At 42.7% G+C, this 25,913-nt stretch overlaps 1 protein-coding gene across 1 annotated transcript in view; it reads right to left on the minus strand.

Moving 5' to 3' along the window:
• Positions 1 to 848: 848 nt before the first annotated feature.
• Positions 849 to 25,913, minus strand: part of PSME4 (proteasome activator subunit 4) — a 48,093-nt gene continuing 23,028 nt past the window's right edge. The window contains exons 17-47 of the mRNA XM_051792832.1: positions 25,742 to 25,809; positions 25,008 to 25,223; positions 23,763 to 23,920; positions 21,942 to 22,037; positions 21,597 to 21,652; positions 21,258 to 21,314; positions 21,033 to 21,088; positions 20,852 to 20,950; positions 20,673 to 20,735; positions 20,413 to 20,508; positions 19,860 to 19,991; positions 19,110 to 19,319; positions 18,706 to 18,842; positions 18,329 to 18,382; positions 17,668 to 17,797; positions 16,997 to 17,078; positions 16,321 to 16,474; positions 15,896 to 15,965; positions 15,229 to 15,354; positions 14,736 to 14,888; positions 13,681 to 13,785; positions 13,150 to 13,241; positions 12,630 to 12,761; positions 11,555 to 11,763; positions 11,207 to 11,292; positions 10,393 to 10,521; positions 9,417 to 9,572; positions 5,417 to 5,579; positions 4,073 to 4,206; positions 2,989 to 3,123; positions 849 to 2,378 (exon numbers count right to left, since the gene is read on the minus strand). Of these exons, the coding sequence (XP_051648792.1) occupies positions 2,989 to 3,123; positions 4,073 to 4,206; positions 5,417 to 5,579; positions 9,417 to 9,572; positions 10,393 to 10,521; positions 11,207 to 11,292; positions 11,555 to 11,763; positions 12,630 to 12,761; positions 13,150 to 13,241; positions 13,681 to 13,785; positions 14,736 to 14,888; positions 15,229 to 15,354; positions 15,896 to 15,965; positions 16,321 to 16,474; positions 16,997 to 17,078; positions 17,668 to 17,797; positions 18,329 to 18,382; positions 18,706 to 18,842; positions 19,110 to 19,319; positions 19,860 to 19,991; positions 20,413 to 20,508; positions 20,673 to 20,735; positions 20,852 to 20,950; positions 21,033 to 21,088; positions 21,258 to 21,314; positions 21,597 to 21,652; positions 21,942 to 22,037; positions 23,763 to 23,920; positions 25,008 to 25,223; positions 25,742 to 25,809 (3,554 nt within the window). The 3' untranslated portion in view covers positions 849 to 2,378. The remainder of the gene's footprint in view (positions 2,379 to 2,988; positions 3,124 to 4,072; positions 4,207 to 5,416; positions 5,580 to 9,416; positions 9,573 to 10,392; positions 10,522 to 11,206; positions 11,293 to 11,554; positions 11,764 to 12,629; positions 12,762 to 13,149; positions 13,242 to 13,680; positions 13,786 to 14,735; positions 14,889 to 15,228; positions 15,355 to 15,895; positions 15,966 to 16,320; positions 16,475 to 16,996; positions 17,079 to 17,667; positions 17,798 to 18,328; positions 18,383 to 18,705; positions 18,843 to 19,109; positions 19,320 to 19,859; positions 19,992 to 20,412; positions 20,509 to 20,672; positions 20,736 to 20,851; positions 20,951 to 21,032; positions 21,089 to 21,257; positions 21,315 to 21,596; positions 21,653 to 21,941; positions 22,038 to 23,762; positions 23,921 to 25,007; positions 25,224 to 25,741; positions 25,810 to 25,913) is intronic.

Below are 25,913 nucleotides of genomic sequence, written 5' to 3' on the forward strand. Positions count from 1 at the left end.
CCCTCTCCAGACTGAGGTCCTGCAGTTGGTTCATCTCAAAGGCTTTAGGGAAGAGAAAGCAGAAGACAAAGTGATGGCAGCTCTGAATTCAGGATGTGTGTGTTGCTCGGGGAAAGTCAGGGAATAAAAGCAGTAGTGGAGTTGTGGTCTTTGATGAAGATCTCTCAAAACTGTTCCTAGAGTTCCAGAACAGGAGACTAACAACCCTTCCCTCACCAAAACTCAGTCAGGACAGGTTTGCTCACACTATCACAGGTATACTTTGAACAAGTGCTCTGTTTACCGGGTGATCAGTTTGGATCAAGGAATTGACTGTGGATTCACAGCCAGCTGTTGGGAATTAATACCACCTCTGACCACAGAATTACCTACTGGATCTTGCAACCAGTTCCAGCTGCACTTTGACTAAAGAAAGAAACTCCCAACACAGCACAAAGCAGCAGAGCTGGATCTCACCATGACCTGCCCTCCAGGTAGGCGGGACAACACGTGCAATATCTGCTGCAACAGCTCACCAGCCAACACATCCTCTAAAGATGATCCTCTGCACCAAATGCTTTCCATCACTTGTAAAGTTCCTCGTTCTATCAGCAAACCCATCTCCACTACAAACTAGTAACTTCTGAGAACTGGAGAAACTAAGTGTTTTCCTGGTACAAGGTGTTTTTCCATAAATGCAGCAGCTCATTTCCCAGCCATCAGAACAAGGTCTTCAATTAACCCTCAGCATTGCCTTGACTCACTGCCAGATCCCAGGACAAACACGGGCCTCACCCAAAAAGCTCAAAAGCACGGCAACGACCTGAAGTCTCGAAACAACCGATTTCCACTTGAGAAACACAGCGAGCTGCAGGTGTTACAAACAGTCCATTTATTGGGTCTTTCACTACGTACACAGCTGAGCTCAGAGTTTGGCACTACACTATACAGGGGTACATCTGTGTGCCCACACCGCTCCCACCATGACCTGGGAGCTCCCAGCTCTGGGATCGGTCACACGCTCGGAGAAAGGTCTCGGTGCTCCCTCCCAGGCAGGGAACAGGGAACACACACCAGCTGATGGGCTGTTCCCATGTACCTCCCGTTCCATGAGGGCATCACACCAGGGTGTGTGATGTCAGCACACATGTGGTGCAGTGAGATCTGAGTGAGACACGGCCAGAATGAGATAAGGGCAAAAACCAAAACAAACCCTCTCTTGCCTCTCGGACACGGAAGAGATTCCATTAAAGAAAATAATTTAAAAAAACTAAGGATGGCATTTTGATTCGATACAAAAGCCAGAACCACTACTGTATTAACATCTAAGTATGAATCTTTACAAATTAATCTCACAATGGTGTTATGTAAAAGGTTGCAAACTGTACAATGTTTTGTCAATGCAATGCCTCTACAATTTATACAGTCTTTTACAACTATGTAACACATATTAAACAGGTTATTACACAGCCGATTCATACCAGTCTCTGAACAAAGCTTCAGGCAAAAAAAACACAGAGCTTCCACAATCTTCAAACGAGATATGTTTGCTCAAACAGTGACAATCTTTATGGGAATACACTGTTAAAAACTGCCTTTCCACACTGTGCATACAATATCATTCCGTGAGTTCAACCACTACTTACAGTCCATCATTTCCTGTCTTGGGCTCTAATTACATGGAGACACCAGTCTTTTCCCCTCACAAATACGCAGATAATCATAGATTTTTTTATTCCACCTGTGGCCAAGTTCCCTCTAAAGGCCTGGCCAGGCAGGAAGAGCCGTCCCTCCCCGCGCTCTGCCCCGCCACCACCCACACCACACAGGGATCAGCTATTTACATTTGCACAAGGAAGGTACAAAAAGGCAATCCTGCCCTGAGCTGGCTGGATGATACCCAAATCCCAGGAGTGAAAAATAAAACTCTGAGGAAGGCAGGCTCCCGGGATCGTGTGCTGAGCAGGGGAGGGGTGCAGAGCTCCGCTGCGAGAACTCCGGGGCACGGCACTCTCCGGTTCTGCATATCCGTGACGCTGGAATCAGCTGGGAACAGGGGTCAGGAAAGGAGGGTGGGAAGTGTGCAGTGGAGGTCACCGTGTGCAAGGAAGCAGAAACAAGAGTGATGGGTGGTGCGGGCCCAGGAGGAGGGTCTTGCCATGAACTCACGATCGGGCCCCGCGAGCGCAGCCACGAGGGGACTGTGGGGGCTCCCACAGCTGCTCCCTGGGGAGGTGAAATTCCTTTTGGGTAGAACCAGGTCCTTATGTCTGTATTTTAAAAGTGGGTTTGATTAGGCATCGGGATTTCCAACACAAAGTTCTCTACATGATCAGTTGCTTTTGAGTCTCCTTTATTTCGCAGACAAGTTCCTGCATCCTCATTGTCCCGGGAGAAACCTGGAAGAGAAGGAATTCAAAACACAGATATTACCTCAAGCTATTATATGTATGAAAATATACGTTAAAACTTCTCTTGGAATACTGTCACAAAACACCACAACACAAGAGAGGTGGGAGTCTTGTAGTGCAACAAAGAGAAACTCCAGGAATGGATTCCCTCTTTGGGGACGTGCCTGTGGTGAGGAGACCTGGCAGGGTGGAAGAGGAAACCGTGTGGCAGCAGCCATTCCCCATCGGAGGTGTAGGTGACATACTGGGCTGGGTGGCAGCTAAAGTCCTCACAGGCCCCAGGAGCACAAAGCAGCATGTACCTCCCCTTTGGGGACACTGCCAGGCATTTAAAAGGCAGTCAACTGGCAGAAAACGGAGAAAAGGCACATCAATAGTCAAGAAAACAAGTGTAAATGTCTTAGCAAAGCACTGGGGTAACACAGGGACACACAGGGCAATATTTAATCAAGACAAATCTGGCCTTGACCAAGGCCACTGGAAGGGGTAAGGAGGGCAGATTTGGCTGCCCCACGGTGAGGGATTCCCCCTACTCTCCCCAGGATTCCTCAGGCTGACACGTCTGTCAGCTGATGTCCCAACACATCAGCTCACCCACCTATGCATAATAGCAGGGTGAGACCAGGAGGTCGGTGAGCACCAGGAGCTGGTCGTCTGTGAACTGCTGCTTGTGCTCCTGCCAGTTGTCGTGGTGGGTCCTGCGGAAGTTGGACAGCGTCTTCTTCACAGTCATCTGCAGGACACACAGTCAGGAGGGATCCCTGGCCCCCATGGATCCCAGCTCCACGCCAAAACACGTGGAATACTACAAACAGAACTGCTCAGCATCACCAAGTGCTGGAGCAGAACTGAAGGTCGGGAGGGCTCAGAGGAATTCAGCCCAGTATTTTAATTTTCATGGCTCTTTTGACCAGTGGCGTGACTCCAACACCCTCATAAAAAGGATTCTTGCACCTACAGTTCTGAGTTGGAAAACATTCAGAGATTCTTATGAGGTAAAAGCAAAATGCTCTTCCCTGTTGCCTTTCCCTGGGGTGTTGCAACCAGTGGTTTGGGTCTCAAAACATGGGAAAACAGATGGTAAGCTCATAGAAAGACATCAGAGGAAAACTGTCTCCTGTTATTAAAATTAAGATTATTATTAAATTAACAAAAGAAAAGTCCCATCAGTTCAGTTCCCTGCTTCAGGAGGTCACACCACAGCAAAGTTTGCTAAATCTAAGGAATTCTGCAGCTCAATCCTCTAAAACAGCAAAGGTTAACAAAACCCAATACAGGACAAAAAACAGAGTTAAGGGCAACTGTTTCATTAAAAACTTATTTCTAGGGCTGCTTATAAATCTTTGTTTTAAGAATTTCAGACTGATGTTTTGGTTCAGGTTGTTTTCTGGCATCCACAAAAGGGGCATTTTTAATTCAAAATAATATATACACACACACATTTTAAATACAGTTCCTGCAGCTTTCAGCTGATGTTTTAAATTTGAGAACAAGGACAAATCTACCACAAAAAAGACTTAAAAGCAGTCCGTGATTTAACATTATTTGGAATCATTTAGTAAAGGCAGCAGACACTGAGTTTCTTAATAGGTTCCTAATTTTTTTCTGAGAAAGGGGAACAAAGAGCAAGCCAAGTGTGTTTTAGCTGTGTCCTCCTGAACACAGAAACGCTGTGTTTTTACCTCGATGGGCTGAGGATCGTTCAGGTGGGCACTGAGATCCATGAGGAGCTGGGGCATCCAGGTGGGCACGTCGTAGGGGCTGGAGAGGATGCAGGCGCTGAGCCCCAGGACCCCGGCGTGGCGCTTCACCAGCTCTGCAGGCACAGGAAACCACACTGAGGGAAAACAAAACAGCAGCAAAACCCCCCCCCCAGGACAGAGACCTCCACCTTCTGCAGAAACCCAGAGAGCTCTACAGGCACAGACCTACGGATCTCCACATTGCTCCTGCCTTCTCACACAGAATCCCAGATTCGTCCTCTGTCTTTGGTTTCTAACGGAAGGACGTCTCAGGGATTCATCTGCAACAGCTCTACGCTCCAGCAGCATTTCCAGCGAGCTTCCCTCTCTCAAGGAAACTCATAAATAGCTCAGGAATACACCATAGAAAATATGGAAACCCAGACTTCGGAGTCAAATGGTTGTGACTCCCGTGCATTAAATGTCCAGTCAGAAGCCAGAGTTGCAAACGAAGGCTAAGGGGGTTTTTTGTTCTATTTTTTTTTTTGGTTGGTTGTTCAGTGGGGTTTTCTTTGTGTGTGTTTGGTTGGGGGTTTTTGTGGTTTTTTTTTCTTAAGAATAAAAGCCACACTACGAAAAACAGAAGGTAAAAACATATGTCTTACGACAGCTAAGGAAGTTTATTTACTGAGGAACTTGCTATCCTTAATCATCTGCATCCTTAACTCTGTGAGCTGGGAAGTGGAAAAATATCTTGAGTGTTAATTCTAAAAGAGCTAAGAAATTAGTTTAACATAAGAATACATAGTAAAAAATTTGCTTTTGCTGTGTATTCTTGTTCATCACTTATGCTTGCACATCAAATTCTTGAAGCACTTGACAAGGACAAGGATGTGCAGCAGGGGTTGGGATCTGCACTACACGGACAGAAACAGAGCATAGGAAGAAATTCTTTCCAGAGAGGGTAATCAGCCATTGGAATGGGCTGCCCAGGGAGGGGGTGGATTCTCCATCCCTGAAGGTTTTTAAGATGAGACTGGATGTGGCATCAGTGCCATGGGCTGGCAACCACAGCAGTAGAGGATCAAGGGTTGGACTTCATGATCTCTGAAGTCCCTTCCAACCCAGCTGATTCTATGATTCTATAAGGTGCAGAAGGACAAGTGATTTGCCATTATGGTTTATGAAATGCCTAGGAAGGAAAAACATCCCCCTGGTGTTATCTTTTACCAGGTACATATTAATTTTCCAAACACTGCTTAGCCCCCACCCCTGCAGTGCTGGCAGACTTTGTGCAGCACAAACCACTGGTTTGCCCCCACCCTGCTCCCCTGATTCCCTTACCCCCCGAAGGAATGGTGTCCCCCACGGAGCCCAGGTCCCTCTTCCGCTTCTTGGGCAGCCTCATCTTGCAGAGCTGCTCGAAGTGTGTCTGCATGGGCTGGTCCATGGAGAGGAAGTTGCACTGCAGGAGCCCGCTGAGCGTGGTGGCTGCCATCTCCCTCACCTGGGCATGACACAGAGCAAGGGTTTTTAGAGGCTAAAATCCCTCTCCGAGAAGAGGCTCACGGATACCACTTTGAGCAATGTGCTGCATTTAGGTTGGAACGACAGAGACAGAAAACATGTGTTATGAGATTAATTAAGGGAGAGAAGGTATCAGGTTCTGAGAGGCCTGTTTGTCCCTGGTGTGCTCTATCCTAATGAAATATAACAAAAAGGTTAGCCTAGTAGTCATGAATTAGACAAGATGGACATTTGGGGGGGGGGGGTTGGAGAACTGAGTAAAGAGGTTTTTAGTAAGATTTTCAACTCAGGAAGAGTTGAAAAGTTCATGAAGATGAGGAGCAAGAAAACGACCCCCATGAGGCCGAAGAAAACAGAACGACCCCCAGGAATTTACCCAAAGGGATGACTCTGCCCCAAGTTCTACCTGAACCCCGCCTGATATGAATATTATAACTAGATGATGTAATTGTAATAAATATTCATGTAAAATATTGTAATCCCTCACCAAAATTGTATCAATTACCTGGCTTTTCACTGAGAACTTAGGAGCCAGTTTGTCCAGCGTGAGCTGGCTGGCACCCCAGTGTTGCTTGAAATAAATACCTTTGCTGCTTAAAGACTCAAAACTGTCTCTGAGCAGTCATTTTATGCTGTTTTGGCATCAGGCACACCAGCACACACAGTTAACAATTAACAACTCCACGAGCATGGCAGCAAACTGGGATTTGGGACATCCAGCTGGGCCAAGTGGCCAAACTCCACGCAAGAAAAGCCCTCACAATATTATGCTGTTATTAGTTGCTCTTTAGAGGGCTCTTTACAAATTAATTAACAGCTCTGCTGTAATACAGAAGTGCTTTCAAGTAATTTGTCATAAAGTGACCTGCTACTCAAGCAAACGATGTAATTTAACTCCACTGTTAATAAACATACCACAGATGTAAATAGTTATCACAGAACCAGCTGATATCATAGCCTATGATACCACAGATATACATAGGTATGATAGCATAGATACACAGATTACAGGAGCTTCAGAAAGTTTAAAAACAACCTTGGACAGAGACCAAGATGCACCACCACAAAGAATCGACCTGCTTTACAACATCCCTAACACATTCTGTATTAATATCAGTTTCAAAGAGTCCTTTATTCAAAAGCATTTAGTTTCCCCCTTCAAATGTAGAATTGACAAAAAGAGAAGAGGTTTTCCAAGAGAAGGCAGAAGGGATGTTCAGAAGGCTCAGCTGATTTTGTTCTACTAGTAGTACGAGTATTCTTTGAAAGACACAAGAGATGTTGGTTTAATAAGCCACAATAAATAACTTCAGTGGTTTATGGTCAACAATTCAGTTCTATAACACCCCAGAATGATAAACTTCCTTGCCCCAAGTACCAGACCTTTGCACTACCTGAATAAAAACACAATTCCAGGTCGGAAAAATAATGTTCTCTCGGGTAACACAGAAACCCCAGAGAACAAGACTCAACTAAGTTTTCACCTAATTTCCAAACTACTCAAAATACAGATCTCTTTTCCCATTCCTTTTTAAAACAGCTACAGCACCTTGTCAGTGGATTCCAAGGAGAGCCAACTCAGAGCTGCTTTTAAAAAAAACAGACTAATTTCTCAGGATCACTAATTTCTCTCATCTCCTCAAAGCTCCCAAAGCCACCAAGTCACAGGACTGTAAGGCCACATTGAAACTGGGAATCCCTCCAACTCTCACTCCCACTTCCAGTAATCCAAAGCTGCCAAAAACCTCCCCCATGTTTCCAAACCTGCAAACCAAAGGCTGACAGCGGCCACCAGGTTTTTGGGAAGTAACTGCAAACAGAACGTTTGTCTCTGTGGAGCACAACCCCCTCCCAGGGCCCTGGATCCAGGGTGGCAGATTATAATAAATGATATCCTCGAACACAATGTTCTGAGCCTCCTCCAAAACAATAAGTACAGCTGCAAGTGCTGCCATAATTAAAGTAGGCAAGCTCGAATAAGCTCTTGGGACCTCGCTCTGCTCCATTTCAATTTCTACCAGGTATTATTCAAACCTGATCCACTTTGCTAATGGCTGGGGAAGGACGAGGTGAGAGCCTGCCAGTGTTGTTTATCGGCAATTTGTGAGCCCCCGAGGAGCTGAGCCATTAAATGAAACACAGCGGTGCTAATGGCAGAGCCGGCACACACAAAGCAGCTCGGCTGGGAAGTGAGCGAGGCCCCGAGTGAGCTGGGCTTATTTACATCACTACTGCCTGCATTAAAACCACTTTGGTTCCTAAATTAATCACCTACCTAAGAAGGAACACTTTGCTGCAAGGAGCACCTAGAAGCAAAGACTTTAAAAACCATACATGAAGCAGCGGATCACTCACCTCATCGCAGCTGATCAGTCATCACATCTAACACTATATATTTATATATATATATATATATCTATAAATCATCACACTCACAGGGTGACTTATGGAATACAAAAGCTACACAGGAATAGCACAGGAATCTTCCAATCAACTATGGGATTTGGGTTTTTCAGTCAGAACTGACTATGGGTCTGTAAAACTGCAACAATATCAGAACAAAACCACTGAGCAGCACAGGCCAAACCCAACTGAAGAAGTTGCAAGGGGTGCTAAAGCAGAGAGAAAATACTCCCATTCCTGTAAAACTGTGGTGTAATATAAGAAATGTTCATCAGGACATGAGTGCAGTCTGTGTATTAAATCAAAAGGATGGGTTGGATCATCAGGACTGGACCTTTGTATCAAAACAAGCAAAAAAAAAAAAAAATCTTAAAATCCAAGAACCAAACCCTCAGTTCTGCAGGGTAAACACACCAAATCCTAGCTAGAGGTGAGGATGCTCATCCTAAAAATCCAGCACCCAAGAGCTGCACAGGAATTACTCTGCAGGATACTGCATCCTGTCAGTTATTATCGAGGAAGAACAAGATTACTTTTCAAAGAAAAGTGAAAGCTTCCATGGCAACAACACGACTGGAAGTGGTTCTGAACCCAGAGCTCTACGTCTCTGTAGTGCAGAGGAATCATTTGGTACGTTTAGAATAACAAGATAAATTGCATTCAAGTGAATAAAAGGTATTTTTTCAAAATGATGGGAGATTATGAGGTAAGTGTTCTGACAAACAACGGGAGCATTGCAAGGTGCTGCAGAACCTCCTCTTTCTTCTAGAGAGGGAAAAGCACCCAAAAGCAGCATTTCATTAGTATTTGCCAACTGCACTAACACCAGTGGGAACGATGGTGAAGGGGAGATGGACCAGACTGGAGGTTAACACTAAAGATTCTTCACTGTGCTTGAGCATGGCTTAAATTCACAGCATTTAATGCAAACCCTCAGCTGTGGTGAGCTTGATGTATATGGGAAAAGTATTTTTGCCATTGCTAAGTTGACATGATTAAATGGGAAGCAGGCCTATGGAGTAATAAATAGTGGGTTTACACACTGTCCACACAGGAAGGTATTTTACCCTGTTGGAAGCTGAATTTCTCCCAAGACACACATGCTAATATTTACAGTGAAATTATCTCTATTTCAGCTCCACTGAAACCAAGCAATGTGGTTGGTTCACCAACTCTGTGAAAAAGTAAAAATAACAGCACTTCTAAAAAAACCACTAATGGAGCATTTTATGAACAGCTGTTTTCCTGGACTGGAGCCCGACAGAAACAAACCCCATAAAGCTGATTTTCCAGCTGAGCTGGAAATAACCTGCTGTGCTGACTCCCACCTGGCAGCTCTTCCACAAAAAAACTCCACAAAGCACCGGGAGAAAGCATTCCAGGGAGAAAGCATTCCAGGGAAGGGGGCACTTGCCTCGAGCTGCTCGTCCTCCAGGAGCTGGATGACCAACCACCTGATGTCATCGACGGCCTCAGGGTTGTTGAGGAAGATGAAGAGGTTGTAGAACACCATGGTCTGGAGGTAGGTTAGGATGGTGTAACGGGCGTGCCAAGAATTGCTTCTTGCTGTCTGTGAGGAGGGATAAAATCAGGGTGAGACCAAAAGCAGCTGCCTGGTGTAAAACCAGCAATATTTGATAAAAAAAACCTTCTGGAGCACTAGCAAAGAACTTCCCTTATTCAGGTGGTTTTGTTTCATACACCCTTGGGCTCCAAAGAGATCAAATACAACTAATTTCATACTTTAGAACTAAGTCCAAAACTGAGAGAAAATGTTTTGGAGTTCACTTACACTTAAATAGATCTTTATTCTGGGGTCATGTGTGTTACTGTTGGATAATTGATTGATGTTTATATAAACTCATGTACTGTGGGCATGCAATTGTTACTTAAGTCATAATTTTTATAGTCTCCACTTCCAAAGCAGACTTGTTTAATATAATTATATTATATTTATAATATAATTCAATTACATTGTATTAAATTACAATTAAATATAATTATATTTAATATTTATTTAATATAAATATACTGTAAAATTACAAAAAAAAGGACACTCCTTTATATGAAGATTCATCCTGAAACTGGATTTTGAATTGTTATGCTCATGAGGAGACATGTTGGACTTCAACTGATCCACTACTGAGCCAAATGTGAATTTACTAACATGCAGTTCAATTTCTTACCAAAACGAAGTGGTTTAAATGTTTGCAAGCAGGAAACAAAACGAAACACATTTGCTGTTTATGGGAATGTTCTAAAACACTTGAAATAAACCCTTTCCTTTCACATGTAAATCAGTGTTTGATTCTCTTAGAATCACAGCTACTGAATAATCTTAAAGAAAAGGCAGAGAACAAGAAGCTTTAGGCTGTTCAGACCACACTCACTTGTTTTAGCACCTGAAGTACCAAAGGCACTTGCTGAGGATAGAGCAGACCCTGAGACATCAAGGACAGACACATCTTTGCATCTCTCTTGAGCTCATCGTAACTATTGTCGTTTTCTACGGGTGCAATCTGCAGGGAGGGAACAAAAACCAAGGGCAGGGTTGGTGAGGAACCACTGGCAGGAGCAAAATCCTGAAAGGAAGGGTAATCCCATGAAAGGACAGTTGCCTAGGCAAAATACATTTAATATATTGCTGGAAGTTAACTGGGAAAAACAAATCAATGTAACATGAAAATGTTCTCGGCTGTTGAAAAAGATGAAATAATCGAGAGATCCTTGTTCCTTGCCCCATTTCTTATTCATCTGAAGAGTATGGCTGGTCTGAAGCCCTTTAGGGGGATTAAATGGGTGCCATTAAGACTTTGGTCCCCACTGCAATCCTCTTGGTATCAAATCCAGTTGGTTTCATATGTTAAATCCAAGTCCAAAACTGAGAGAAAGCTTTATCAAGCTCACTTTCACTTAAATAAACCTTCCCTTTGGGGTCACACACATTACTGTTGGATAATGGATTGATGTTTACACAAGGACATGTAAGCAAGTCTGGATTATTTCAGATATGTGGCACTGGATGACCCAGCTGCACCAAAGAACATGAGAATCAGGAGAAATATCACATTTATAAAGAATTGTGTAACCAGGGAACAAAAGCAAACAACTCAAGGTCCCTCGAGAACGGTTTGGGTTGGAAGGAACCTTGAAGATGATTCAGTTGCAAGCCCCCACTAATAAAGGAGAAGTTAAAAGGTGTACCTTGAAGAACAAAGGTAAGAGCTGGAGTTGCTCTGTGACAGCTGTAGAGAAAGACCGTCCTGCGCTCGCCATCAACCACTTCAGAACTGTTAATAAAGAGTTAACAAATGTCATAAAATGATCACTGATCAAGAACAGTAATAACCCCCAAACAAGTTACAGACCATATTTATTTACTGCAAGACTCCCCCGTGAGTTTTTCACACATTAGAGTGGTTCAGTTTGACCCCTGAGGCGACCTTATAAATCCCAACAGCTCCAGTGTCACAGCAGACACAAGAGGAGAAATCCTGTGGTGCAACCACCCAGTGTGCTAAAATACCCCATCCCTTAACCTCAGGCACTCACTTGTTTTCAAGAGTTTAATGCCCTGAGTTCGCTCATCCTGCTCCCCAACCCCGTTCTCTTCCATAACGTGGTTCTGAATTTCTTCATCCGCCTCCATGAGGGGTTTGAGGTTTTCAAGTATCCGGGCGGTGAATTCATGGACACGAGGAGATTTAGTTGCAGCAGTGTTTGGCAAGGAAACATCAATCATGAATATGTAGGTCAACACACTGGGAGAGCAAACAGAGCAAGGGAAGAGCACACAGTCAGCACCACTCCTGCCTGGAGAACAGGGTGATCTGTGAGCCACAAGTGAATCCAGATCAATTCAGTGACCTTTAATACTCACAGAAAATTTCATCTCTGCTTCAAAGTTATTTAAAACCAAATGTCCCTCAGACACCCTCTTTTGTAGATATTTGAAACAATCAGGGTTAGACCATCACTAAGCTACAACCCTCCTCCCCTCCAAAGTGATCTGCAACTAAGTTTTTGAGTCACTAAAAGGACTTCAATTCTTTAAAGGAGTCCCTGTTATTTTTGGCTTATTAGGGCTTAGACACAGAAATTTTGGGTTTTGGAGATTTTTTGGGGGGTGGGGGTGTGGTGGGTTTTCTATGGAGGTTTTATGGGAGTGGGCTGTTTGTTGGGGGTTTTTTTTTAAGAGCTTCAGAGTCATTAGACATAAACATAATAGGCCACATGCAATAAATTGGTGAGGCCCTGACACAGGCTGCCCAAAGAAGCTGTGGTTGCCCCTGGATCCCTGGAAGTGTCCAAGGTCAGGCTGGATGGGGATTGGAGAAATCTGGGATGGTGGAAGGTGTCCCTGCCAATGGCAGGGGGTGGCACTGGATGATCTTTAAGGCCCCTCCCAACCCAAATCATTCTGTGATTCTACAAATAAAAGAGAAAAACAGAGAAATCATCTCAAGTTTCTGAAGCAAGTCTGTTAATAGTTTATCTAATTTCTTTTACCAGTATAAATGCTTTCCACTGTAATTACTTACATACTTAACCACCCCAATAAAACAAAGAGTTAAAAAAACTCAAACAAAACCCAACCAGCAAGAAGTGCAGAAAAGAGAACACTGACCTTCCTATTCTCTCTCGGACATTCTTGTAAACCTGGGTGAGTTTGGGCTCCAGGTACTTGAGCAGCCTGTGCAGCAGCTCTGGCACCCTCCACTCCTGCTGGGCCAGGCCCCCCTGCAGCACATACAGTCGGCTGGGAAGGAGAAGAGCTCAGCTGAGGTCACACAGAAGGGTTCCTGCTCCCCCAGCCCCCCCAAACTCTGCCTGGGGAACGTGTACCCCCTGTGCCAACACATCCAAGTGCCTGGGAAGGAGCTCGGTGCAAAGAGGGGTAAAAACCACCCAAGGGAACAACAGTATTGGGGCTACACGAGCTCCAAACCTTCAAGCCTGTTAATTAACTAGTCTGAATGAGATTAAAAAAATAATCACAAAGAACCTGCCATTTTATGGGGAAGCTAACTGGGAAGCAGCCCCTCTGTTCCCCACTCCAAGGCAGTTGGCACAGCATCCTCTCAACACACCCCTGCCTCATCTCCTTTTTCACTCAGCCACAATAAAACAGGTAAAAGTAATTTTACCAGGCATCTACAAATGATCCTCCTTCCCCACTCAGTGGAGATTCCAGCAGCAATTCAAACAACCAGTGCAGTTTCCTGGGATCTCTGCTCTCCTGGAAAGGAACAGGGAACAGAGATATAAGGAAATGGGAGATTTTTAAAATGTGGATAATGGATAAAAAGATCTATAAATAAGGAAAGTTTTGATAAAGATTTTCTTTACATTCCTTGGGTTTACTCTATGAAGCAAGTGCAACAAATATTTTTTCCACAATGAACCTCAATAGGAGGAAAACCCAATAAAACCATACCTGGTTTTAATTAATTGGTAAATAGAACAGACAGAATTTTAGCTTTGTTTTTGACAGATATGAATAAGTACATCTGAATTCTGCTGATGAGGGCTCTGGCTGACAAACTGCACTGAGCTCTGCTGAGCGATTTGACAGAATTATTGACCCAAGATATTTGGGGCCTATCCCTGACCCTGCTTCCCAGGAATCTAATTCCACAGCAGATCCAGATTTACTGGACAGCAAATGGGGCACTTACACAGGAGGTTGCAATGCAGGTGCCCCAGTCATTGTAGGTCTCCACTGTGATGTTGGATAAAGCTGTTCGGAGCAAGGGACACAGGAGCTTCCAAAGTTTTTCCACCTGCACAAAGGCAAAAGCCAAGATTTTTTCTATTTAAGAAACACAGCTCAGATATTAAAATGCCTTTTTTATTGTTTGATCAAGGAACTGATTCCCTCAGTATTATTTTTGGCACAGAAATTCAGCAAGGTCTAAGACTAAGTAAAGTCCAAGGGGACATAAGCTTGTGAGAAACAAAGTCTCAAATTATAATTGGAGTTTATTATATGGAAAAAGCACACAGTCAGCTGGGTGACAGAAATGAGGACTGATTCCCCAAATCTGCACACCTACTACAGTGTACATTTGGCATTTATTTTAGCTACTTCATGCATATTCATTATATCATATACATACACATTTTACAGCTCAGTATTTAATATACGGGTTTTCTTACAGCTAAAGTTAAATGGTTATCTCTACAACCAGTCCTAATTCATGCATTCTTGGATGAACAGGTGCCTAAAAAGATTTAAAGTTCTACCCTATTTTATCCTTAGGATAGCAGGGAGGTTTAGAACTTGCTGACCTTGCAAGGGTCTGTTTTATTTCTTTATGGGGGTTTAATTAAGTTTTACAACCCGTTTGTTTTATTTTGATGTAGCCACCCATTTGCTTCACGAATCATAGCTATTCATCACAAGCTCTTACTCCCATTGGAAATTACAAACCATGGCAGCTCTGCCATCTCCTCACCTGCAAACTGCTCTCAGTTTTAACACTGAAACATTTTACTGACACCAAATAATAGCAGGCACTAAGCCAAGCTATGAGTTGTGCTCCCAAGTTTGGCAAGGAAGAACCAAATGCTGCAGCATTTTCTAGTCCTTTCTCAAACCAAGGTGACACATCAAAAGCCCCCAGCTTCACACTGGTTTAATAATTCAAATTAATAATTAATAATTCAATAATTAATAATTCAAATTAATAATTCACTTCCAAGAATCACTCAAAAACCACCAGTTCAGCACCTTGTCAAAGGTCCAGTGCTTAGAACCCCTTATGAGCCCAGCTATGATCTCAGCCACACATCTCTGGGGGCTCTCGTGGGAGTCTGAGACCAGCTGCTCCAGGTGGGGCTGCAGAACTGGCAAAAAGGCATCATCAAAGTTCCTGAAAAGGCCCTGGAAAACAAGAGGGGGAAAAAGTGTCCTCAGGAATCATCTAAACCACTGCCTTCCCACCAACAACACGAGCTGGTGAATTAATTACTGAGGTTTGGACATGCAGAAAGTGAAATGACTTTGCTGCTTTAACAGAATTACACCCCAGTGTCCTGCAGGCTATTATATCACTCCAAATATGTTTCCCTTAAGCAGTTAATCAGAAGAGAGGATTAATAGGATTACTCAGAGCAGCTTTAAAAATCAACATTTTGCAACAGTGGGGTATTAAGCCGGGCAGTCTGGGGCTTTTCCACGCTCTGCTAAATGGAAGCAATTTGGTTGTTGAACTCTGGTTTACCTTGAAGAGGCAAAATCTGCGAGGATTAAATTTGTCCTTTCCTTTCCTGTCTTCTAAAGACAAAAATTTTATTAACTGCTCGACAAACTTGGGATCAGAAAAGTGATCATATATAATTTGTTCTGCCTGTAATGGGAAGAAATAAAAAAAAAAAAAAAGGATTAGCTTTGAGGTGTTTGTTTGTCACAGTGACATCCCAACCTTTCCAAGTCCCATGTTTCATTTTCAGTCTGTTTTTGGCAAAAATCACGTCTTGGTCATCCATTTCCCTCCCTCATTTTATAGGGAATATTAGGTGATGTTTTCCAAGACTCCTGATTATCTTTATTAATGACTTTGGATTGTCTTTCCTTTCACTCACAACCCCTGCAAATTAGTCCTTCCCACTGTCATTAATTACCTTGTCCTAAACCCCAATAATGATGTGAAAGGGAACAAGAAAGTGCTCATTAATACAGTTATTCCATGACCCCTGACAGAAAAGCTGCAATACATCAAAATAATTTCTTTCGCATGCTGACACAGCATGAAGTAGAAAAATACAACTCAAAGTGTCTTGTGGGGATGTAGGTTTAGAGAGATCTCCACAGTGACCTGTGGGCAATATTAAAAGAAGAAAGGAGGAGAAATAGTATTAAAAAAACCCCCACAAACCTGCAGCTCTTACCTCTGTCAGCTCATCCCTCCTTCGCCCAAGCTTTGGCTGATGCTCAGCTGGGGCATAAACTGTCATGGTTCTGAAGATGAAAAATGAAAAAAAACAAAAATAGAGCAGCACATTTCCCAAAGTAAAATAAAGCTTATGGTTATTTCCTACATTCTCAATTAACAGGGTGATAAATATTTTAGAGTTGGGGGACAACTTGGCCCCAAAAGATCAACATTTACAAGACAATTTACGACAAAAGAATGAAGTTTGTTATCAAAGGTTCTGCCACACAACAGAATTATTACAAACAAGCAAGCAGCAAATAGGACAAAATATACATATTTTTGATGGTTCAATTAAAAAAACTAAATATCATAGTAAACCATCCTTTAATTTCCCAGAGGGTTTTCCCTGTTGACTCTCCCAGCTCTGATGGTACTCACTGTGGCCAGGTGTAATACCCCCAGTGTGTTTTCTCCACAAAACAACAGGATTCCCAAGCTTCCTTGGTCTTTGGCAAGCTCTGGCTGTTGTAGTGCAGCCACTGGTTGTCGGGTCTGTCACCAGCCTGGATCCTGGAAGGCTTTGGGCTCCCACCTGCTCCCACAGGAATTTATTCAGCATCAGACTCGCTCATTAACAGTCCCAGCAAATGTTAGTGTGATTTACTAAAAGATTCTGAAGAGCTTTTGTGTCCCACTGCCCCAAATCTGGGCAGTGATTTGCTTCAGCAGACAAAGGAACACCAATGGAAGAGATCCCTCTATTAATTTATGGGATTTGAAATTATTTAAAAAAAAAAAAAATCAAAAAGGAGATATACAAATTCTCACAAGTGACAAGGTTTTCTGAAAGGAGAATCTCTCAAGTTTTAACTCACTTTTAAGAGGTGAATAGCTGAATATACACCCTTGCAAATGCAGGACTGTTTAAAAAAAACCCCAAAACTGAAAAATTACCAATTATATTACCTACATAATATATACACCTATTTGTTTAGGACATTAACCACAAGAGAAAAATTAAAAGCTTGAGATTCTATGTTTAATTTAACCAGAAAAGCTTTTTGAAACATCTCAGTATAAATATAAGACATTGCTTATATTAAATAAAACCTACTTATTTCGTAAGGGCAGATGGGCACTTTCTTGTGTGTTCTCTTGAGCTGCTTGAGAATCCCAGCCACAGCTGAGATGGCCACCTGAAAGAAGCAATGGCCATTAATGTACCCATTCCATACATTTCCCCCCACAAGGATGTGGCTCATGATCCCTAAAAACCCAGTGAATGTTGGAGTGAGCTTGGTCACAACCAAAAGGAACCAGTCCTGGTTACTTCAGGGCATACACAACCCTATAGCCCAGAAAAATCTCCCCACTAATAATTTTGGGTTTAATAACTTTAATTGGATGTTGTTTTAATAATTTGAGGGGGGGGAAGAAAGGTTTAAGTTTTGAGCCTCGCCGAGGCAACAACGGAACGAACAAAACACAGAGATGGTTCCCTTCAAATAATAAAGTGCAGGTGGGGAAAAAGCAGCCATCTGCAAAAGAAATTCTGCAATAAATAAGGAGGACTGGCTCCATCCCACACTTTCACAGTTTACAGACTTTACATATGTCACACCACAGCGCTGCCAAGGCTCATCTCCCTGCACGAGGAGCGTCGGGCACGTGCGCGGCTGGAAGGGGGAGGAGGAGGGAGATCCAACCTCCCTCTTTTTGGGCTTTATCCCAGCAAACCCCAAGGAGCTGCAAGGCAAAGGAAGGAAGTTCTTTGGGGGTTTTTACCTTCCTGACCACGATGGCATCGTGGTTGAGACACTGCACGAAGAACCTGATGGCCCGCACGGGCAGGGGCCTGTCATCCCTCAGCAGCAGCGACAGGAAGCCAATGCTGATGTGCTCGAACTTCCAGGGCCTAAAAACCCCCCCAAATATTCAAAAACACAGTGTTAAGGACCACAGCTGCACGTACAGGGCTTGCTCAGAAATTATTTTATGTCTTAAGATGATGTAAATACACTTGGACTAACATTTCCACACACAAGTGCCAACAAACGTTCGAGTTCACGGTGGTTTGTTCATCTTGGCATTTCAATAAAACACAGACCTACAGGGATATCCCTTCACAAGCTTTTAAACACAAATATTATGGTAAGAATTAGAATATATTTGGATGTCAGTGTTAGTATTGCACAGACAGAGCCAGAGCTTTGTTCCCAGGACAAAAAAAAAAAAAAGTTAAAAGCCCCAGTAACGGACCAGACTAATTAAAGAAAAAAGCTTAACTCCAAGATGTGGTGATGCCTTATATTAACACATCAAGCTCCCAGTGGAAATGAATCCAAGACCATGCTAACTGCCCTCCTGGATGCCATGGATATTTAATCATGTAGCCACTCCCCAGCCCACCCCAAAACAACTCTCATGCACAGAAAGGGAGACTTACAGGTTTCTCTGTTCCACACAGTCCAGCAGCATGTTGACCAAGTTCTCGTAGTTTCTGAGAGAAAGAGAGGGAATCATCAGCCAGATGGTACTGAGAGAACCAGTTAAAACAGGATAAAAGCCCCTCAACAAAAGGTGAGCAAAGACAAAAAGGAGGAGGCCAAAAGGAAGCAGGAGGGCAGAAGACAGAGGCTGCCAAGGAAGGAAGGAAGGATGGATGGATGAGCCCATAAGACAGAGGCTGTCAAGTCAAGAGAGAAGACAGCCCACCAGTCCCTGGGCACTGTGGATTTCTCATTTTAGCCCTTTTGGATGGCTCCATTTAATGTGCAGTAAATCCAAGGAGCACAAGCTGGTGTGAAGGGAAGCTGAACTCACCGCAGAGCCTCAGCACTCTTCTCCTTCTGTCGCTGAATTCCCAGCTGGATTTCCTCTGAACCAAGACCTGTGAAGTCTGATTCTGGATGAACTGACTTCTGCAGCAGAACAGCTGCCTCCATGCACTTCTCTGGGACCTGTGGACGGGGAACGAAAAGATTTAGGACTTCACTTAAAAAGTTTTTAATGTCTGTTTTGAAATAAGCAGAGAGCAGAATTTCCTTTGTCCACATAGCCAAGCCTGAAGCAGGGAACACAACCTTTTGTGCCCACACAGCAGAATTATTTCTCCCAGTACGTGTTTAATTCTACTGTAAAATAAAGGTAAGAATAAGCTTTAGTATTTCATCAAGAAAAAAAGTCGTTTAAGGATTGCTTCTATTAATTAACCCCAAGCAACTTACTGCAAAATCCAGCCCAATGGTCTCGTACTGCCGATGGATTTTTTCTGCCAGGTCATCAAAGAGTCTGACTATGGATGGTTTTTCCAAGGACATGGCTTTGCTAAGCCCAGAGGAGACAATGGCTGGCCACGTCTGTGCAATACAATCCCAGTCGTGGAGGTTTGCCAGGCACACCCCGCTGTGATTTCCAAGGAGACAGTATAAGGCACCCTGGGAAACAAAAGAGGGAGTTTGGAAGGTTAAAGCCTTGCTCCTGTGTGATAGCATGGAATAAAAATTCATCTGCAGTCCCCAACTCATCTAAATGTCCCATAAACACTCAGCTCCGTGGCCTCCCTGTCGAAACACTGAAGATTTCTCACAGATTCCTCTTCATTTAATGAGATTGGAAGCCCTGCCAATTAATTTATCCCCAGAATGGTTGATTTCTGAATTGCATTAGAGGAGATGATTCACAACTGCCTCATGAGCGCTGCCACCTTGACTGCAGCTCCTCAATTCCCATTCCAGAAGTTAAAAATAGGCATTAACACCCGTTTTGGTGATACCTGAGCAAACAATGGAATCAGGACCCAATGTGAACACAAAATTCCTGCTGAAAACAGATCCAACACAAGTAATTCCCTACACTTGTCATGCATAAGCCACGGAAATATTAGTGATGCTGATATAAACAAGCCCTTTCACCATTACAAATTCCCCCATAAAGGCACTTTGAAAAGACACAACACAAAGGGAAGGAGCCAGTACTTTGAATTGCTTTTGGGTGACATCCTGCCGGTCGGGACGCAGGAACTCCAGAACCAAGGGAATGATGTCCCTGCAGCAGAAGTTGTAGGTCCCCAGAGCTGTGAAGAATGCCTGCTGAGCTTTACTCCTGACCTGTGTGGGGACAGAGACATCACTAGGAAATCACCTAAAACAAAACACAAGGACTTGAAAAAAAAAAAAAAACAAACAAACAAAACACCCTCATCCATTTCAAAGACAAAATTACTTGGAGGAGGTTATGAACACCTGACCCTTCTCAAAGTTGAGTATTTGTGCACAGAAAGAAAATTACTGGCAGGAGGTTGTGAACACCTCACCCTTCTCAGAGCTGTTCATAAAAACCTACCTCTTGTTTTTGGTGTTTATTTGAGAACAGCTAAAGTTAAAGAATTTTCTTTATGTTGCCAGAAACAACGTGTTTTTCAGGTCTTTTGAAAAGCAAACAGATGGAATAACAGGTTTGGAATATATAGCCACTGAAGAGATCAACAAAACACTGCTCATATTTCAGTTTAAAGGGGCTGTTCCTCACCTGACCATAGGAACTCGTGGACAAACACAGAAGATCCCTGATCATCTCCTGGTGGGAAGTTCTATATTCACAGCCTTCCATCGTTAGTGTTCTCAGCTGAATCCATGGAGAACACAAATAAAGGACAGATTGTTTTTTACATTTCACACATCCCAAAGAAACACCAGAGCAGGATTATTGTTATGATGACATTTAGCAAAACTGTGCAAATCAGTTTTTTCGAGGAAAGCAATTAGCAAGGATTGAGGGGGAAGAATTACCTCATGCTGCAACATAACCCTGTCAATCAGCAGAGCTCTGATATGTTGTTTCTTTCCTTGAAGCTGTAAAAAAAAATTAAAAAAATACACCATAATTTGGTTTAGATTTCAGGATCGTATCAGCAACTTAGGAACTATTTCCATCCCTCCCCAAAGCTTTACACAGCAGAATCACTGACCCTGTTCTCCATGGATTTTTTCACCAGATTAAAGCTTTTCCATCGTGAATCAAACTCGTGCTTGTGAGACCCCTGGAACTGTAAAACATCACTGATAATCTGTGGAGAGAAAGAGAGGGCAGGAGTGACTATTTTGCAAAACAAGCCACCTTGCCTTAAGCATTAAAAATTAAAAGTATACCTTTATTATTAGAAACAGAGACTTGGTGTCATCTTCTGAATGGTCAAGAATGTAACCTGCAATTGGGAGAAAAGCAGCTTATTAGCAGACAGGCAAAGAGCTTTTCAAAATTAACAACGTTTCTACAAAGCTTCAATTTAGGAATTAAAGGTAAAGTAAACAGAATTTCTCATCTGTAAAATCATAAACACAGCAGTTTTTAGCTCAAGGAGAGGCTGGACTTACGCAGCAATTTCCTTGTAACCCTTGCAATTGTTTCTCGGTAATTCTCCCTTGAGAAATCTGGAAGAAAATTAAACATTTTGCCTTTATTATATGATAGCATAAAAAGCAGTTTATAGACAAGTAAACCAAGGGAAAGCCAGAGCAGACTGTGCAGAACTGGCAGTATGGACCATTGTAAAAATAATATTTCTGAGGACGCTGCTCCCATCAGTTTTAACAATGCCCACGTAATGCAAAGAGAAGAATCAAAATTATGGTCTCCAAAAGAACAGCAGAAAAAGGAAGAAAGAAAGAAAACAACACCTAGAACCTGTCTGACCAGAATTGGGATCTACTCACCATAGTCAACACCAGTGTACAGTTTTGTCTCTTCCAAAGACACCAGGCTTGGGACCCTGCATGAGAACAAACCAAGGGTTAGAAATCATTGAGGAGGTGCATTTCACTGCCACTTAATTCATTTTAACAAGTCAAATTTAAAAGTTAGCAGCCCAAAGGTATTTGGATTTACTAATAATAGGTCTCAGTTCTCACATTTATAAATTAACCATCCCCACATGGGTCAGACTGTCAGAGGCAGGGACACCACAGGGGCATATATAGGATATAAAAATAATATATATATATAAATAAAAATAATATAAAAATAATGACATAAGGGATATAAAAATAAGTTTTACTTACAGATGAGTCACCCTTTCTCCTTTCAGAGGAGGCAGAATGTTCCCAGAACCAATGAGGCAGTTATGCACAATGGCAAGACTCTGCTGCACATCATCTCTTAAACAAAGAGGAAAACCTGGTTACTTCTCTGTTAAATCCTTGAAAACACACAAATGGTGTACCATATCTTTTCTCTGAAGTTTTCTGAAAGCTTTTCTCTTTTAGTTACATCAGTTCTAAACACAGGAGGGAGCACTGCAGAAATCAAGCTGTGCTCGTTTGATCCAACTTAATTCTATCACAGAACCACAAGATTTAACTTCATTTCCTGAAAAACTTGGGGGATTTCACATTCTGCAACTGCTCAGGTAATGAGATCAGCTAATGTGAAAACAGGCAGCTTTGCTCCAAAAAAAAAAAAAAAAACTTCTTTGAAAAATTTTATCTAAACCTCAGACATAAACCTACGAAATAACTCCTCACCCCAAGGCAGGGGAATAAACAATGCTTGGGATGTCAGGCCTGTAAACAGCCTGGGCTCTTGGACACCTGTAAATGCCCCAGCACACATTAAATTTGTGATTGTCTCACACTGCAGGAAGCCACAGCTCTGCACTGAGAGTTTCAGGATCTCTTTCATTTCTGTTTTCTTCCAGCCAAGTCTTTAACAAAGTGATTGTTTTCTGTATAATTACTCCAGGACTTTCTGTAAGGTGGTATTTACATTGGAAATACAGTCTTTGCACGTGGAAATCTTTGACTCCACTGTCTTAAAAGGTTTGCTAACTTCTTGAGGGTCTCTGCCTAAATCAGGACCACACATGGTTTTGTTTTTCAAATCTTCACAGATCTGAGTAGCAGTTTCTAGTTGTGCTTCAAGATTCTTTCCTTCAATGAAATTATTCCAATTTTTCAGCAGTGATTCTACAGACTCTTTTGATCCGTATTTCATGTCCCAGATATTCAGCTTTAACATCACCTCACTGGCAATAGCTGAGCACAGCCCATAGTGACATTCAAGAAAAGTGCTGCAGTTTGTGAAATGAATATTGTTGAATCTTCTTTTCATTTCCTCTCATTTTTCAGGCAAGACCAATGGCATATTATTCTCATCTTCATTCTTAAATGACTGAAGGGTGTCCAAGTGAGAATCAAAACAACCCATCAAACTCTTAAGTATTACAATTTTTTTCCTCTGGAGAGAGACATTGCTTCCAATGGGTCCTGCAAATCAGGCAAATCTTCTGCCTGCAGATGTTCTCCCTCCTGAAGCCAAGCCTCAAAGCTACCCAGAGGGGAGGGCAACATCTGGGCCAGTAACAAGATTGGGCAACAATGTTCCTGCCTGGGTTCCTGCTCGTGACCTCCCTGACTCAGCTCCAGCCCTGCAGGGACACACCAGGCACTGGATCCATCTGTTCTCAGGGAGGGAGTGGAAAAGGCACATTCCCAAGCCACATCAGCCACGTGTTCCCACTGCATGGCTTAGGGACACAAATAAATGGCTGTGCCAAAACAACCAGGGAAGAGTCCAGAGGAAGGACTTCCTTAGTGCTGCCTGCAGTACAATGGAATCAGGATCCATCCCAATTCTGTTCCAGAATTTGTTTTAAATACCTAGGTAAAGGGCCTATATATTTATTTCTGTTTAAAATCACGTTATCCATTTCATGAAACACATTGCCAAGCTTCACGTATTCTTAAGTTAAAAATCTTGGAGATCTTAGAACAACGTTAAAGACCGTGTAGCATTACAGTATTTGACTCCTTAATTTTTGTAGTGCCAGTATGATTGGCAATAATAATCCCTGTGGGTGGCTAAATGCACCTTCTCCATCTCACCTGGACATCTCCAGTTCTCCAAGTGCATAGAGCTCCAGCCTGGTGAGCTCAGGCTGCAGGAAAGTATCCAGCAAATAAAAAGCAAAGTTTATCTCCTCAGATGAGGGAACATGCCACTGGATGTCCAAGTTCCACAGGTCACCTGGCTTACCCCAGTCCTGTAGTAAATACAGATATTTATTGTTATTCCATCTACGAAACAAATTATGTTTTTTAAAAAATCAGCATTTAATATTAATTAAAAAAAACCAAACAAATGTGAACTAGCTAATGCTGTAACACAGTTATCCTGACAATTCTAGGAAAAACAATACTGTAAAACCACACAGAAACCTCAAACCTCTATAATGTCTACACATACCTGGAAAAAAAACCCCAAACAACCACATATCTGAAAGCACTAAAAGGAAAAGGACTGCACAGGTCTAACTGAAATATAACTTGATTATTCTTTTGACTGGATACAAATTCAGACACATTCTTAAGTACAACTCAGACTTTCGAGAGTCATGTAGAGAACATCAAAGTAACTGTGAATTTTTTCCAATTTCAGATGAGGAATTTAAAAAAATGTGGGTTTTTTTGTTTGTTTGTTTCATTTTGTTTTGGGGCACCCAGGATATTTGTTTGTTTTGAAACGATTAACTGGCCCAACTGGATGTTCCCAGCAGTTATAAAACTGTACTGGCTTTCAGCAACGAGCACTGGATTATCTGCAGTTGGGAAGTTATGCAGAAGAACATTTTTCAGCAAAAATGCAGTTGTATTTTCAAACAGGCCAGCTGGAAACTGCTGCACTGTTCGTGTGGAACAGTGATAGGTCGACCTCAGATCTTAACAGACAACCAGCACATGACTTCTGACAGTTCCAGTCACTTTTAATATTGCCACTTCTGCTTTCATTTATCTCAAGCTCAGCAGAATCACTGTTTATTGGTTATTCTGCTGACCTGCAAAATGCCCCATCTCCTTGCTGTGTATTATTGTAGTCATGCAATCCTGGTAAAACACACATCACAACCCACTATAAAACTATACTCAAACAGTCAGTACTCATTTTTTGCTACCAATGTAATTTTAATTAACTTAATGTCACTTTGCTTTCAAAGCATCTTGCAATTACACTTTCCACTGCTGCTGCCTCTGTTCAGAAACCTCCAAATAAAACCAAGCCACACAGTGTATGATTGTATAAAAAAAAAAAAAAGTCAAATCCTCTAATCCTAAATAAATGAAAATCCTTGCCTTGATAGGAAAGTATTCAGAAAGAGGCTTGTCAAAGCCACCTGGCACACTGCAGTACTCTGTGGGGTAGATAAGTGTAGCAGAACGAAGAAGGTGGTGCAGTAGGTTACAAGACAGAATGTAACCCTGCTTACAGGTTAAGTGGAGGGTGCGCTGCAGTATCTTCCCAAACTGCTCCCTGTACACAAGCAGCTGCTTTCCATCCACACGGGTGATCTGGGAGGGGAGAGAAACATGGCAAACCATCAGTGCTGCTGGAGGGGCTCAGCCCAGCCTGTGCCATCCCCTGTGCCACACTGAACTCAATGGGAAGGCTGGACTTGCTCGTGAACTGCCACAGCCACGGCTGTTGGACAGGTTTAAGTGACACAGAAGGGGCTGTGACATCCACCTCCTTCAAAATTTCCTAGCAATACTCACATACATTTAAAAATTAACTTAAAAATAATCATATCTACCAAAAGCATCTCATGTTTTCCCCCTGCATTGATCCCTCTTCTTTCTCTCTCCCTCAATAATTGCATTAAATGCTTTAATTTCATTCCCCGTGCACACTGTGTTTCTCTTCTTCAAACAATGGCCGCTCACGTCCCATTTAAAGTCAGAAACAGAAGCTGTGCAGCATCATTCATACAACATTTGCTTTGGTTTAATGGAATTTTTTCTTCTTCTTTCAGGGGCATTAAAGAAGATTCAGTGACACACAAGCCTGGGAAGAACGTTCTTTGCAATACCTCTGACAAAAGCTGAAGATTCCAAAGCAGCTCCTTGTCTAGTTCTTCATCATGTAACACATCATCATCTAGAGGAACAAGGGACAAGCTCTGCTGTAACCACACTGCAGCCAAGTTTTCCACACAAGAAACCAGATCCTTCCACTCCAAAAGCTGACTCCCAACCCTCCCA

This window comes from Manacus candei, unplaced genomic scaffold (assembly GCF_025592945.1).
Source record: "Manacus candei isolate 608988 ecotype Guabito, Panama unplaced genomic scaffold, ASM2559294v1 h1tg000035l, whole genome shotgun sequence".
Lineage (NCBI taxonomy): Eukaryota > Metazoa > Chordata > Aves > Passeriformes > Pipridae > Manacus > Manacus candei.